Source organism: Xiphophorus hellerii, chromosome 22, assembly GCF_003331165.1.
Source record: "Xiphophorus hellerii strain 12219 chromosome 22, Xiphophorus_hellerii-4.1, whole genome shotgun sequence".
NCBI classification, from domain to species: Eukaryota; Metazoa; Chordata; class Actinopteri; order Cyprinodontiformes; family Poeciliidae; genus Xiphophorus; species Xiphophorus hellerii.
Genome location: NC_045693.1, coordinates 22,508,309 through 22,524,614, shown reverse-complemented (window position 1 = coordinate 22,524,614; position 16,306 = coordinate 22,508,309). Strand labels below are relative to the sequence as shown.

The following is a 16,306-nucleotide window of genomic DNA, read 5'->3' as shown; positions in this document are numbered from 1 at the left end:
ACATGTAAAAGTGTAATGCGTGTGAAGAATTTTGCAAGTAGAAATTTGTATTCATTTCCAGGTTGTTTGTGGTTGGAAATAAAAGCAATAGCAGAGAAGGGCTGAATCGATTAATTGGATTAATCGTTATGAATCGATTATTGAAATAATCGTCAACAAATTTAGTAATCGATTAATTGTGGAGTTTACAAATTCAAAAACAGGCCAAATGAAAAAGACCAACATACTTAGATGAGTAAATAAGCCAGAAATGAACAAAAATATGTACATTTTGTATTTCAGTTTAATAAAAACCTTCTTTGTCTGTAATTAGACTCCACCCAAAACGCCTCAGAACTTCAAAGGGTTACATTTTCGTAAAAAAATAAAATGAAATTCTATTACGTTCCTTTTGCGTTCCGATTATTAAACATTGAATCCAAAAAATAGTCAACAGATCAGCCCTACATTGTATTGTTGTTAAGTCGAGCAGACTTGATGTTGAAGTATTTCTTTTTTGTGCTACAAATTATCAAGAAAACTATGGAATACTACGTTATGACATTTTAGGAATTAAGATGTTCATCTTCTTACTTAAAAAATTGCAAGAAGTGAAAAATCAGCACAATGTATCAATTTCTTTATCCGATTAATCGTCAGAAATAATCGATTATTGAAACAATCGTCAGTTGCGGCCCTGAAGTAGACAGTTTTTTTGACCCCTCTGGGTGTCTGGGAGCAGGTTACCTCCATTGGGTCCGGGGTCAGGCTGCCCCAGGCTGATGCCCCCCCAGGAGCTTCCGGTCCAGCCTCTCTCTCTTCACCTTCATCCTCCTCCTCTTCTCCCACTCGTCCCTCTGCCGCACTGCCGGGAGACAAGGCAGACGAACGTCTCACTTCGAGCGGCTCGACGCGAGACACGTCAACGGGGCTTTCAGTCACTGTCAAATTAGGCGTGTGATTACTGCTAACTAATGAGATCACAGTGGAAACAAATTGGAAACTTCTCACACCAGCGGTGCTTCAATTTCTCAAATTGAAGACTTAATTTGCCCCTCTGTCCCCGCTGTTTTTCTCCTGATGTTTCACAAAAAGGAAATTTCCATTGCATTAAATGATGGTAACAATATCACACAGATTTGTGAAGTAACTAGTTACTTCTACTTAGTTACATTTACTTGAGTAACTTTTTGGGGGGCGGGGGGATTACTTTTAGGAGTTTTTTTTTTTACTATTCTGCACTTTTGTACTTTATATGAGTCATTTTATTATGAAGTATTACTACTTTTGCTATTTTTAATTTCTGGAGTTACTTCACTGAATGAAGAACAAACTTGTTCTAACCAAAAATTCACCACACGCACACAAGTATTACACTAAAATAATGTAAAATGATTTATTTTGTTATTTTGTAATCATATTATTTATATAAATTATTTCCATTTAGGTTGTAAAATACAAAAATGCATTTTACAACATAAAACACATTTTGGTCCGTCTGATTATGTAATTTCTAAACATTAAATGATTGATGTTTTGATCAGATACAGTATTTGAGTGTCATTTTTTACCAAATACTTTTTTACTCTTACTTGAGTCAGTTCTTGGATGGCTACTTATTACTTTTATGCGAGTAAAAATATGTAGAAGTATTGCTATTCTTACTTGAGTACAATGTTTATCCACCTGTCCACCTCTGGTTGGTAACAAAGTATTTATGATTTAAGCTCAATCTTAAGTCTGCAGAAGCAGATAAAAAAAATGTAACGTGTGTCAATGTGTGTTTTTACTTAGTTCAGCGTGAACTTCCTGTTGCTCGGCGTCGCTTCTTCGGCTGAAGCTCTGTACCGCGCCGTCTTTTAATACAGGAGAATTCAGACCGGGCCACAAAAAGCCACCTCGACCTGAAGACAGATGAGAACAAGGAAATCTGTTCGATAGACAGCGAAACTTCAAACATGTACGGAGGTAACGGTGCATTTTAAAGATTTAGCCATGTTTTTTTTTTGCAGTACACAGAGAATTAGGCTAATGAACACATGGTATTTAGCTAAAATGAGGTCAAAACGAGAGGAAAGACAGAGAGAGAGAGTGAAAGAAAAGTGAGGAAAAATGATTCCAAATCCTAAAAAGAGCACACAGTGAACAAAAAGTCATTTTTCTTATCAGCATAGAGCTGCAATTCATTCATTCAGACTGGCTTATGAATATTCTAGAGCGCCGTGTCCATCAGCTGTCTGTTAGCATTAGTTAGAGGCATAAGTGCCAAATTATTAGAAGCAGCTCTCTAAATTAAAACCAAGGAGGATAAATTACAGCCTGTTTGAAAAGGGAAAATCATGTAGCCAACCTCATGTTTATATCTGAATCAACTGGGACATAGAAACACTCTTGACACTTCAAGAGTTATTTTCCAAACACAAACAGATGCCGTTTCACCTTCTCCGATCAGCTGTCCTCGATTGAGGTCTCTCCTCAGTTTGCGTTTGGTTCGCTTCCCTCTGCCCTTTCTGGCTCCGGCTCCGGATTCAGCCAACACACCCCTCCACAGTTCCTCAGCCGTCACTGCCAACACACACACACAAACACACATCAATCATAATTAATGATTTTTTGTTGTTTTTTTAAAATAGGTTCTTATCTTATCTTCTTCCACTTAAAAACTGAAGAAGTGAATCGTAACATTTAGCTCATAATTTAAAAAATTGCTGAATGTTAAAATATGAGCAGAAATGACTATGAATAAATTATTTGTTGAGCTAAATCAGACTGACCATACAACTCAAGCAGATTCATCTAAAGGCCAAATGTAAAAGAATTTTACCATTTAAAAAGTGGAAAGATTTTAAATCAAAATTATTACTTTTAAAAAACATTTTCATGTATTTATATAATATGGAAATGATTAGGGTCTATACCAGGGGTCACCAACCTTTTTGAGACTGGGAGCTACTTCACGGGTACAGAGTAACACGAAGGGCTACTTGTTTGATACAGACATAAATTTTCTTGGCTCAGCCATTATAATAAGAGTATATGGACATATGATTGCATGCTGCCTGATCATATTAATGTTATTGACTACTGACAATAGTTAGCAGTAATAATTTACCATGCAGCTATGGTTAATTGCTATTATGTGATCAGAAATTCTTAGTTCAGAGTTTTCAGTTTGATTCCCTTTTGGAGCTTTTCTGTGTGATTCTAAATTGCCCACAAGTGACTGAAGAGTCTGGATTGGTGCAGCTGTACAGATTTTCCTTTAAATAAAAAAAAGAAACGTTATTGTATTTTTTTTATTATCCAACCCTCTTTACTATTAACAAAATTGTGGAGAGAAGAAAAAGTTATTTTGTGCCAAAACATCTTGTATGTAGCGCACATCAGTGTGAGTCTGTGGGGGTCAAAGGGCACGCGAAAGCTTAAATCTGATTGGTCAGTTTGCTTTTTCTGTGAGCTAAAAATGATGAGTGGAGTTTGAATCTCCCATAGTTCTAAGATCCCACCTGAACTTTTTACAGTGTGCAGTTCTGGCGAGTCGCCGGTTTATTAGCTTTGTTTGTGGTTTCACAAACTTAAAAGCTGACGGGTCACCAGCTGGCTGACACCAGCAGATGTCGGAAAAAAACTGTCCGACAGATTGGAAGGTATGTAGAAAAGTATCACTGCACCTGACCTGCAAGAGCACAACCACTTCTCCAACGCTCATCATGTGGCGTCGCACAAAAGCCGCACAAACCTAAACCACTAAAGCAGCGCACCCTTTTTTTCGTTTTACACAAACGATGCTAAATAATAAAGACATGGAAGCGAAGCCGACCCGTGTGATCCAGGGAAAGAGGAGGGTGTTGATTCCCAGGTTCAGGTGGTGTCAGACGTCCAAAGGAGCAGAAGGTGAAGCAACAATGTTTGCTTAATTTCTACTCTTTTGGGGAACGTTTCGACTAGATTAAATTGTTTAACTCGCAGTCTTAGCGCGACGCTCAGGAAGAGCAGCAGATGTCAGCCGACAGGTGACCATCAGCTCTCCAGTTCGGGAAACATCAAAGAATCTCAGAAACCGACGACCCGCCAGAACCGACACTGTAAAAAGCTTCGCCGGGATCCAAACCGCTCTTAGAACTGCGGGAGGTTCAAACTCCTGTCATTCATTTTTATCTTACAGAAAAAGCGCCAAGCCGCAAAATAAACAAAAGCAAACTGACCAATCAGATTTAAGCTTTGGCGTGCCCTTCCCCTCCCCCCACAGACTCAGACGTGCGCTACGTACAAGATGTTTTGACACATAAGATCTTTTTTTTTTTCTCCACAATTTTGTGAATTGTAAAGAGGGTTCGATAATAAAACTTTCAGAAATTATTATTTTCTTTTTTTACTTCAAGGAAAATCTTAAGGTAGGCAGAGTGGGTGCAGCCGTACAGCTGCAGGCGCTGCTGCCCTCCGATAAAATCCTGCAGGCGTCTGTGCAGTTCTGAACTTTAACCATAGAAAAAAAACTTTATGCATAAAGCAATTAATTTTAACATTTTTTTGTAATTTGCTTTAAAAAAAAATTCTAATATAAACAAATGTTATTAATTCAATGTAAAAACATTAAATTAAATAATTTCGTTGGCAGTGCTCCCTAATGACAATGGCTATTTTTGGAACTTGCTCTGCGGGCGACTGACAAGGTCCCCTCGGGCGACCGGGGGCCCGCGGGCACCGTGTTGGTGACCCCTGGTCTATACGATACAAACTAATTTCACAGAATAAAAAAGTGGTTTAAATATGGGGTAAAATATTTGCTAGTTCTATAACAAAAACTACATAAACACATTTAGATCACAAGACTGAACATAATATTTGCTTAATATAACAAATATAAAGATTCACCTTATTTTTCAAGTGGAGTATATTCATAACCTTGCTTGGAATAAGAATCAAGACCCATCTGGTTCTCCTGTGAAAAATCTGGATGAGAAAAGCAGCAGAACCATTTTACGCATGAGAACGAATGTGTTTTCTGATCGGAGGCCGAGTCGATGTAAAGTGACGGGTTGTTGCTGTTTGTGTTGGCTTCTGATCAGAACTCAAACTGTGAGTGAGACATGCTGACAGTCAGAAGGCATTTAACATTCCTCAACTTGGACATGAGTAAGACTGAAAAATGAGGAGCCGCCATGAAGGCAGTCAGGATGAGAGGCAGAGAGAGTTCATGAAACGCTTTGGCAGCTTCACATGAGATCAACATGGCCGCCTTTATCGTTCTGACATTGAACTGAAGGGCTTGGTGTATCTGAAAAAAACTGCAGGCATCCGATCAAAGATGTGGCGTCCCTTTATTATCATTCAACTTACAATTCTTGATGCAGCAAAACAAACCAGTAATCAGAAAATATCGAACTTAGAACTCCTTTCTGATAATACAGTTGCTACAACTACTGAACTACTGCAAAAACTATATGAAAAACATGTTCTGCCCCCTTCTAGAACATTCCCACCCATTAAGGCTCTGATAGGTTGTTGTCGACCATGATTGACAGGCAGACCAGCCAATCACGGTTCAGACAAGCCTACAAGGCGAAGTCCAGCGAAGCTGTGGTATTTTCCACAGCCGCCCCCAAATTGTCTGTGATAATTTGCAGCTTGGGAAATATTAACTGAAGATCAGCCCTTCATTCTGGAATTTCTGGAAGTTTTACTAGACGTACTACAGGGCGAATATAGTTGCGCTCTTTGACCTGCACTTCAGCTGTGCGGATTCTCCCGTCTGCTCCAGGGAAAACCGTTTTTATCAAACCAACAGGCCAAAGAGCTCGTGGTAACTGTGGGTCTGCTATCATCACAACGGTTCCAACTTGCAGGTCTTCAGAGTGCTCTTGCCACTTATTCCGAGCCTGGAGTCCTGGCAGATAAAACTTTAGGAAATGTTTCCAAAAGTGGTCAGCTAACACTTGACTATATCTCCATCTCCTCCGACCAGCAATCTCTACTTCTGGGTATTTAACTTGAGGAAGAGATGGGTCTAGCCGCCCCATCAACAAGATGTTAGGAGTGATAGGATCTGGGTCAGCTACATCTGCTGAAACATAACCAAGTGGTTTGGAATTAAGTATTCCTTCAACTTCCACCAAAAGTGTGCGCAGCACCTCCTCTGTCACAATTTGGGCACCCAAGGTTGTCGTGAGGGCCGATTTCAGGGATTTAATTTCCCTTTCCCAACACCCACCGAAGTGCGGTGCTCCTGGAGGGTTGAATCTGAAGTCTATTTGTTGACCAGCCAGTTGCTCCTGGATTTGTAGCTGAAGGCTCCTGAATGCCTCGGTCAGTTCACGTTCTCCAGCTTTAAAATTGGTGCCTTGATCACAAAGTACTTCATAGGGCTTTCCTCTCCGTGCTATCAGACGTCTCAGTGCCAACAAGAACGAGTCGGCATCAAGGCTGGACAGCAGATCTACATGCACAGCCCTTGTGGTCATACATTTGAATATGATGCCCCACCGCTTCTCATGTCTTCTGCCAACTTTGATAATGTAAGGTCCAAAGCAGTCTACTCCAGTAGAGTAGAAAGGTGGTTTGAATAGTCTGAGTCTGGATGGTGGCAAATCAGCCATTTGGGGAGCAACAGGTCTTCCTCTCCATCGTCTGCAGCCAACACAATGTCGCTGATAGCGCCGAACAGCCTCCCTGCCCCGTAGAATCCAGAATCTTCTCCTTATTTCAGCAAATACCCTCTCTGGTCCTGGGTGGTGAAGCTCTGCATCAATATCCTTAATGATTAATTCTGTCACAGGATGACGAGAATCGAGTACGAATGGGTGGATAGAATCCTCTTCAAGTTCAGAGGCACGTCTCAAACGGCCTCCCACACGAATGAGTTCCATGGATTGGTCAAACTGTGGATCCAAAGGATACAACCGACTACTAGGTCCAACCGTTTGGCCTGATTTGAGCTTAGGAAACTCAGTAGGAAAGCTGTCCATTTGGGTTTGTCGCAATATTTCGATTTCAGCTTTTCGATAATCATCTGCTGTGGAGCTGCCAGAGGTGTGAGCCGCCCCATGAGCACGTTTCACTGTCGCTTCTACAAGATCCCTGAAAGTTTGGTACTGTGTGACCCCAGGGATGGTGGAGTTTGGAATGTTAGAAATGGTTCCACAAAATGATGAATGTTTGAGCTCCTCTTCGCCATCCATGATGGAAATTGAGGGCATGAGCGGCCATTGATCAATAGGATCTTGAAGAAAGAGAGGCCCATGTGTCCATCTGGAGACAACGGCTAGTTCGGTCAGAGTTTTTCCCCTGGTTATGTCATCAGCAGGATTCTCCTTTGATGGCACAAAGTGCCAATCCTGGGCTGAAGTCAGCTCCTGAATCTCTGCCACCCGGGTCCCAACAAACACCTTAAAGTGGCATGACTCAGACTTTAGCCAAGTTAAAACAGTGGTGGAGTCTGACCACAGATAAACCTTCTGTATAGGTATGTTGAGTTCAGTCTTTAGCACATGAGCTAACTGTGCACCTGTGAGAGCTGCACACAATTCCAATCTTGGAATGGACAGCTGCTTTCGTGGGGCTACTCGTGACCTGGCTGCTAGAAAAGCAATTTCCTGGATTCCATCTGGAGATTCTGTGACCATATAGGCAACTGAGCCGTATGCCCGCTCTGACGCGTCACAAAATATATGGATGTCTCTTTTGCTGTCCGGTAGATCTAACTTTTCCGTGGTGTAACATCGAGGTAAAGAGATCTTCTCTAGGTCGGGCAGCTCTGCCTGCCAGGTTTTCCATGTCTGTAGCAGGTCCTCGGGAAGTCTTGGATCATCCCACTCTCTTTTTTTATCCCAGAGACGTTGAATGACAATCTTAGCTCTGGTGGTAAAGGGGATAATATAACCAAGGGGGTCATACAGGCTAGCCAGAGTTCTGTAAATGCTTCGCATCGTCACTGAGAGGTCACCAGTAGGAAGATGTTTGTAATGCAGCAGATCTGTAGGACAATGCCAGTGGAGTCCGAGTGTGGATTCAAATGTATCAAGCTGATTCTGATTTATCCACAAATTGCTGCTAGTTGATCTGGCATCTTCTGGGAGATGACTGATTACGGATGGCACGTTGCTCGCCCATTGTCTTAGATCGAATCCTCCCTCAGCCAGGACATCTCGAAGTTTATCAACTAACATCTTTGCCTCCATTTCTGAACTGAAACTGTGGAGACAATTGTCCACATAGAAACCCCTTTCAACTGCCTCTCGGATGTCCTCTTCAGGCAGGCTGTGATCTTGAACATGCTTTTGCAGTGCATAAGTGGCACAGCATGGACTGCAGGTGGTCCCAAAGGGGAGCACCTGCCACTCATATACACTTGGCGGTTCCTCCCTTTTTAAGTCCCTCCAAAGGAACCGCAACAGTGGTTTGTCCTCAGGGAGAAGTCTCACCTGGTGAAACATTGCTTTAATATCACTAGAAATGGCCACTGTATGTTCGCGAAAGCGAAGAAGCACTGCCAGCAAGGATGGGCCTAAAGTAGGACCTGGTAGGAGTAGTTTGTTTAAGTTTCTGCCTTGATATTGGAATGAACAGTTAAAAACTACTCTGCTTTTATTGTTGTGCTGTACCAAGTGATGTGGGATGTACCAGGCTTCATCAGATTTCTCCACTTCTTCAGGCTGTAACTTCAGTATGTAACCAGCATCCTCCAGTTTCTTCATTTCAGCCTTATATATTTCTGCCTGATCAGGATTTTTAGTAAGTCTCCTTTCTATGTTTCTGAGGAGTGGAAGAGTTGCTTCAGGAGTAGCATGCAGAGGTTCTGTGCCTTTAATGCGGAGCATTGGGGTAGCATATCTGAGTACTCCACCAACTTGAGTTCTGACAGTCTTTTCTTGAAGGGTGCACAAAGCCTCACTATCTTGTCGGGACCTGGTCACTTCCTTTGTGCTCCGATATGGAAGAACATCAAGTTGCCAGAGCTTCTCAACTTGTTGATGCAACTCAATGGTGGGAGACTGAAATGAGATGAAATTACATTGTTGTGTGTCTGATCCCGGTTTCACTCCTTCCGCAGGGCCCTGTAATGTCCAACCTAAGCGAGTCCTGACTGCTGCTGGGCCACCTTTACTCCCCAAGAGGACCGGTTCCATGGGAGTGATTAAATATGGGAAGTCAGATCCAATCAGGAGAAGTGGCTGAACCGTGTTTATCGGTTGAAGTGGTAAATCTTGCAGATGTTTGTATTTTCTCTGAAGAGCAACAGTGGGTTGACTGTGTTCTGCAAGGTTTAAAGATTTAGCTGTGAAAGCCCGGTTAATCCAAAATGTCTTTGCTGGTTGAGCTACAGGGGAGACAGAGAATGAAACTGCATGGCCATGGATGACCCTTGAGTCTTTTTTCACTGTGTGGAGAACAAGAGCTTCAGCTTCCCCTTCCAAACCAAGCTCACGTGCTGCACTGTGGAGCAAAATGGATCTCTCCGAACCATCATCCAGAACAGCGAAGGCTTCCATACTTTTGCTCCCGTTACTCAATCGGACCTTGACTATTTTTAGAAGAACTTTACGCTTGGTTAGAGAACGTCCAACATAAAGTTTGTCATCCACACTGCTTGTTAGACATGCACCCACAATGGTTCCCTGGTCTGGGGGTTTCCCCCTCTCTGCCGTCTCCTCTTTTTCCTGCCACTTCTCATTTACATCATGTAGTATCAGCAAGTGCCTACGTCCACAGGTTTTACACGTTGCCTTGAGAGTACATTTGGCAGACAGATGTCCTCTCCCACAACGCCAGCAGCGGTTATTTGTTTTGATCCACAGCACTTTCTGTTCCTTTGTAAGCTGCTGAAAGTTCTGACAACCGTTCAAAAAATGACTGGAATGGTCACAGTAGGGACAATATGGTTTATTCTTGACCTTCTCAGTAGTAATGGCATTTTGTGTCAGCTCAGAAACCTTGGTCTCTCCTGATTTCCCAGAACTGAGCAGTAATGCTGTAGTTCTTGACACCACCCTTTTGTCCTTTTCTGTGCCTCTTTTCCTTTGGCTATCTCTGACAGGAGTACAGAATCTGGTACTATCTTCATAAACCTGCATTTCAAAATCCAGCCATTCTCCTAGATCATACAGAGTTGGAATTGGAACCTTACTTGGATGCACTCTTCTTCTAAAACTGCTTCTAAGCTCGTGTGGAAGCTTGCTTAGCAATCTGGAAACATGAGACCCGCAATGGAGTTCAATACTACCTTCTCTTCCTAGTTGCTCTAACATGCCCAACAGAGAACGTATCCGTAGTGCAAACATGCGAAATGCTTCCCCATCCCCGCTGCGTATGTCTGGTCCATCCATCAGTTCTGCTATTCGTGCTAACACTAGAATAGCTCAAGTTAGTCCACTTTGACGTATACCTATTTCGGCTTCGATAGTCCAACTGGCCTGAAGGATTTTATCTAGCAGGTGCTTTTGTTCAGTAAATAGGGCCATTACCTTATCAGTACCCTGGTAATGGCCTCAACGCATCTCACAGTTGCACAATAGACTTAGACTTCGACTTCGACTTAGACTGACTTTGTTGTCATTTTCAATGCACAGGGTGTATAAAGAACGAAATTTCGTTGCATACGGCTCAGGACAATGTTTGAGGAGAAAAATGTTCGCTGGTTGACCTGACACTTCGCCCTTTTGCCTGGGCTGGGTGTGGAAGGTTGTTCCCGAAGCAGTTTCTCCTTGTGTGCCTTCTTCTCATTCACATGAGAGTTACCGAACTCTTTAGCAAGTTCAACAAGGAAGTCTACCCGTCTCTCCTTCACCCCAGTGCATGCCTGATAAAGCACATGTGCATTCAGTGCTGCCATGTCAATCAGGTTGTAGAACACCGCAACTGGCCATCTCCGTGTTCCTGCACGCACGCTGTACTCCCGCACCATTTGGTCCATCACATCCACACCACACTTTGTTTTGTTGTAATCTGTGACCGTGTTTGGCTTCCTTTTGGTGGTATCCTCAGTCTCAACCACGCTGTGCATGCTGCTCTTTCTAAACTGTCATTTTATACCCTCTTAGCTTTATTTCAAAGAGAAACATTACTAATTTCTTTTAGAAAAACCTTTGCACATTTCTTGAAACAGATTGTATGTTTTGCAAACTCTATGTACATTTGGCAAAATGACCTGGATAATGCAGCACAACATCATGGATCAGCTGCAAAAGGTCACATCTCTCCAAAAACACTTCATGTATGCTTCAAAACTAAACTGAAGAGCACTACCTACAGGAGAGTCTACTGTAGAGCTGCCTCCATCATAGATTGCACCCACCCCCAACATGGACTATTCACATTCCTACCTTCTGGCCTGACGGTCAACGACCACATTTACAATTGAAGAAGGGATGCTAATTTGAGCCATCAGAGTCGTCAGGGTGGACTCCGGCCTTTTGGCCCTGGTGAGCCGATATGGGAAGGACTCGAAAACTGAGCTATCCAAGCTGATGTGGCTGGCCAAACTGCATGAACAGGGCATCCATTGTGTCGGTGAAAGGATGTGGAGAGTTGCAAAATGAATCTGCTATCAGGAGAGCTTCTTCTAACTTGAGATGATCTGTTAGGACCTGATATTTAAAATGTTCAGAAGCACCTGCTGGCAGAATGTTATCAAGAGCAATCCTAAGCCTGGAGAACTCACGTGGGTCTGGATGCACAAAATAGGGTATAGTTGGAGCAGGACCATTATATGTACTTCCGTGTTTAGGTGCTGAATGTGAGCTTTGGATCCTTCTAGAATCATAATGATCTTCTCTTTCAAACAGAGCAGAAGCAGAAGAATCTGGGTGCTCTAATCTGGAGATTCGGGATGTGACTGACCTTCTCGGAGCTGGCACTGGAGGTGTAAAGGTTCTCATTTTCGCTGAACTTCGTGGCGAAGGAACTGGAGCTGCTGATAGGCTTTCCGACACACTCTCTTCGCATATTTTATTTCCATACCTGTAGCCTCGATCTGAATGATGCACACGCTTCTCTTCGTGAGGGCCAGTAGACTCGTCTCTTATACTTGCTGAAAGTGCTGAAAGTGAATAATGCTCTACGTCTTCCCTCTCTTTCTGTAGTGTGCGAATCCTTGGCTTTGGGACAGGAAATGCTGTGGTGCATACATTATGGGCTGCGGGTGCAAAAGAGTTATCTTCAGCCTCGCTTGCTGTGAGTTTCTCCATTTTGTGTTCCATCACCTTCAACGTCTCCAGGACTGTGGACAGCTGTGCTGCTGTTTGTCGCAACTCCTGCAATTCCCTCCTCATCTCATTGTTACTGTGATATAGATCATCTCTATCTCTTGTGAGCTCCAAAATAGCTTCACGTTGGCACTGATTTTCTTTCTGTAAACACTCCTTTTCTCTCTCAACTTCATCAGCATCCTCCCACTGATCCATCATTCTCCAATGGTTAGGACTAGGTTGCTGGCTAATGGGTGCACTGCAATGATCTTCCGCATCTGAATCGCTGATATCAGATAAGAGCATCTGTGCTCCAGAAGCAGGCTGATGCACAGGCTGATCCAGTGTATAATCTGCCGTATAGCTTCGTGGACGTGCAGTTCGTCTGGGTCTTACCACGGGCTGCATCTTGGGTTCTTCTTCTCTAACTGGAGTGCTTGTCGCCATGTCCTGCAGCATTTCCCAAATCCGGCTCGAAGGACCACAATTGAACTGAAGGGCTTGGTGTATCTGAAAAAAACTGCAGGCATCCGATCAAAGATGTGGCGTCCCTTTATTATCATTCAACTTACAATTCTTGATGCAGCAAAACAAACCAGTAATCAGAAAATATCGAACTTAGAACTCCTTTCTGATAATACAGTTGCTACAACTACTGAACTACTGCAAAAACTATATGAAAAACATGTTCTGCCCCCTTCTAGAACATTCCCACCCATTAAGGCTCTGATAGGTTGTTGTCGACCATGATTGACAGGCAGACCAGCCAATCACGGTTCAGACAAGCCTACAAGGCGAAGTCCAGCGAAGCTGTGGTATTTTCCACAGACATGATGACCAAAGAAGCAACTGTTCCTTTACGCTTCACCTGCTGCAGATGGACCAGGAGGTTTAGAATTATTACAGTACGAACTACTGCTGTAAATATCTCAGCGTCTTTTACCATACAGGTCTTTTTAATCAAGACTTGTCTGGTATTATAGCTTTGAGAATAATAAGTTTATATGGGGCCCTAAATGTACTACTTTAACAATGCAGTTGTTCTGAATCGCAACATAAAGACAAAACAAGATTGAAGAAAATATTAGCTTTCAGTTTCATGAACTGAGTTTCAGTTTTAAAACAGTTTCTTCTTGGTTAAAGTTTTATAGTATTTAATCAGTTGGTTATATTTTCATTTTGATGTAACATTTTGTTGTTAATAAATATTTTTATTTGCTTTATGTATATTGTTTTTCTCTCTGATTTATGTTTGATTTTGCTTTTTGGTTTTTAATCTAAACATTTTTTTTTCCTTTTAGTTCCTGTATATTAAGCATTAGTAAAGTGACCCTTTGGGTGCATTTTCAATTATTTCTATTTTATCAACACATTGTGTTCATTATGTTCAAGTATTACGTGATCATGTTCAACAAGAACATGATCAAGAAATATAAATAAAATCTAAGTTTTGCATTCCATGATATAAATATGGAAATCAAAATATTCTCTTGTGATATTTTTCCTCTGCTTCATTGTTTGATGTTTTTTACACATTTTGCAATAAATATTATTTTTAATTTGCTTTTGTTTTGTTTATTTGTGTTTTGTTGTTTTGGTTTTTGGAGGATCCAACTCACTTTTTTTATATAAATATATGTATAAATGAAAACAACAGAAGCAGGGTAGATGCATTATTTCAACTAGACTTATTCTTTTCCCCCATTTTTTTTAATCACACCAACAGTTTGTGTTTTTAAGGTTGTAATGGAAAACAGTTATAATGAAAAAATGTCCTTAACTCACACTTGTTGAAGAAACTGCCATGTCTGCTCTGCTGCCAGGTTGCTGACGGGTTCAACAGAAACTCTGGGCGTCTCTGCAGAGAGCCTGATGAGGTTCGACAGACAAAGTGAGACATCTGAACAGCTCCCACCGTGGTGCGGAGTGATGCTGCGCCTGGAAGACAGGAAACGTGTATAAAAGCTGCAAACTGTCTTTTCCACTTAGGTAAGCCATACAGTAGATCTTCTAAGTGTACATACACAACTTAAAATGTCTCAAGTCAGGAACCTTTAATTTCAAGTCATTAAAGTCGTTTTTATTTTATTTTTATAATTTGCAATTATACAAAAAATTCAAATAATAGACCATTTGTTCGTTTTAAAATATGTATTTATCTCAAATGATAGAACATGTGTAGCTGAACACAAAGTATAAAAAACATTTTTAAATTGGACCACTTTATTGCCCAGTTCTGTTAAACTTGATATTCAATAAAAAAAGACGAAAATGCTGACATTTCCACAGCACAATACAAAGAACCATAACAGCAGTTTTTTCCTCTTTTCTCTCACCTGTCAAAACAATATATTGTCAATATAATTTCCCAACGTAGATGTCTTCAAATACACCAACCATCCTTAGATGATACTAGACCCGGCTCATCATCATGATGGGACAGAGAGACTCTGTTCCCTGTGTTCAGGTCCAGAATCTGCTTTCTGTTCCGGAGCCCCGCTCACTATCCACCGGCTTCCTGAGCTAACACGGTGCACATTATTTGTGGAGGCATTTGAAGGACCGGATTTATGGTAAATAATCACCAATTTAACCCGGAGTACACATGCTAACACGAAGTTAGCTAAAGTCAACTATCTTACAGCAAAAGAAAAGTGCCACCTACCGATCTTTGTGAAGCTTCAAATGCCGGACAAAGTTGGACGTCGTGGCATCTCCATCCGATATTCTCTTCTTGCATGTTTTACAAGTTGCAGTTCGTTTTTTAGTCGAAAGTTCATAACCTACGTAGCCAAAAGAAATTACTCGCGGAAGCATATTCGAGCGGTTATTTCGTATTTCGTTCCTGAGCTCTGCAGCTTTGCCGCGTTTTTTTAAACGTCCAAATCCTGTTAATTTGATTGGTTGTGCTGCAGCTACGTACACATACATACATAAGGAGAGAGGAAAACCATAGTGACGGTCTGCGCATATTGATACGGAATGAGTGACATTAATTAATGACGCCACTTTATAAATAATGTGTTTTAAATTTTAAGACTTTGAGTAAAAAATATCAAGATTTTTCAAGTAAACAGCTTCAAGTCGAGTCAAGTCCCAAGTCAATGGCATGAAAGTCAAAGTCAAGTCCGAGTCTTTGAGCATTTTTTCAAGTCAAGTCTCAAGTCGTGATTTTAACGACTCGAGGCCAAGTCATGTGACTCGAGTCCCCACCTCTGGTGATGACATGTAGTGCATTAGCTTTGTCCATTCCTTGTTCTTTTAGAGCATACAATTTTTGATAGTATTTTTTGAAGCATTTTCTTATTTCTATACCTTTATAGGTAACTTTTTTTAGTTATTGGTTCTCTAATTTTGTACGTAGTTCTTTCCCCCTGTTGGTTTTTTTTAGTCTGTATGCTAAAAATTTTGAGAGTAGAGGGATAAAAACAAACCTGCTCCCAAAGTAACCAAATTTGAATCAAATTGCCTGTACAAGTTATTTCAGGTAAAATAATTTATTACATCTTTTTCACTTCTTGATATTTTGCGTTGATGAAAATGAATAACATTTAATAGAGCAGCAAAAACTTCCCCCTGAGGAAACATCTTTAGTAAAGAACACAAATGGCGCCACTTTACTAAGGTAAATTATCCTCCTCAGTAAGGATTGGTACCTTTCTTTCTGTTTATTGTTTCTATTAGTTTATGGAGTTCCCTTTTGTTTTGTGCCATAGTGTTCATCCTGCTCTCCCTGAAGCCTGCTGGGTTTTGCTTCCTGCTACAGGTGTTTTCTATCACCTGATTGCTGTGTGTATATATATATATATAGTTCCCCAGTTTCATTGTTCTTAGTTGTCATCCCTGTTGCCTTGTCTGTTTTTTTTGCTTACTTTTCACATTTCTGATTCCCCACAACTTCTTTTTAAAAAAGATTAAGTGCTTCACTGCCCGCCTTTGGTTTTGCCTCAGTTTGGGCTTCATCTAAGCTGAATTCCTGAAAGACTGCAGTACTTAGAAATTAGATGGACAACTCCAGAAGGGCAATCGCTGCATTGATAGCTTCCCAGAACTGATGAGTGTGCAACACCAAAAATAAATGCCACTAGTTTGGTGTTGCCAAGCACACTGATAGGTGAATTACATATACAGAAAGTTTTCACATT

General features: G+C 41.4%; 1 protein-coding gene across 1 annotated transcript in view; it reads right to left on the bottom strand.

Annotated features, from left to right (window-relative positions):
* LOC116713479 (28S ribosomal protein S5, mitochondrial-like) overlaps nucleotides 1-14,082 on the bottom strand; it is a 32,098-nt gene extending 18,016 nt beyond the window's left edge. Inside the window, 5 exon segments of the mRNA XM_032553657.1 lie at nucleotides 727-791; nucleotides 793-844; nucleotides 1,770-1,883; nucleotides 2,419-2,544; nucleotides 13,947-14,082. Coding sequence (XP_032409548.1) covers nucleotides 727-791; nucleotides 793-844; nucleotides 1,770-1,883; nucleotides 2,419-2,544; nucleotides 13,947-14,061 — 472 coding nt within the window. The 5' untranslated portion in view covers nucleotides 14,062-14,082.
* Between the last annotated feature and the right edge of the window lie 2,224 nt (nucleotides 14,083-16,306).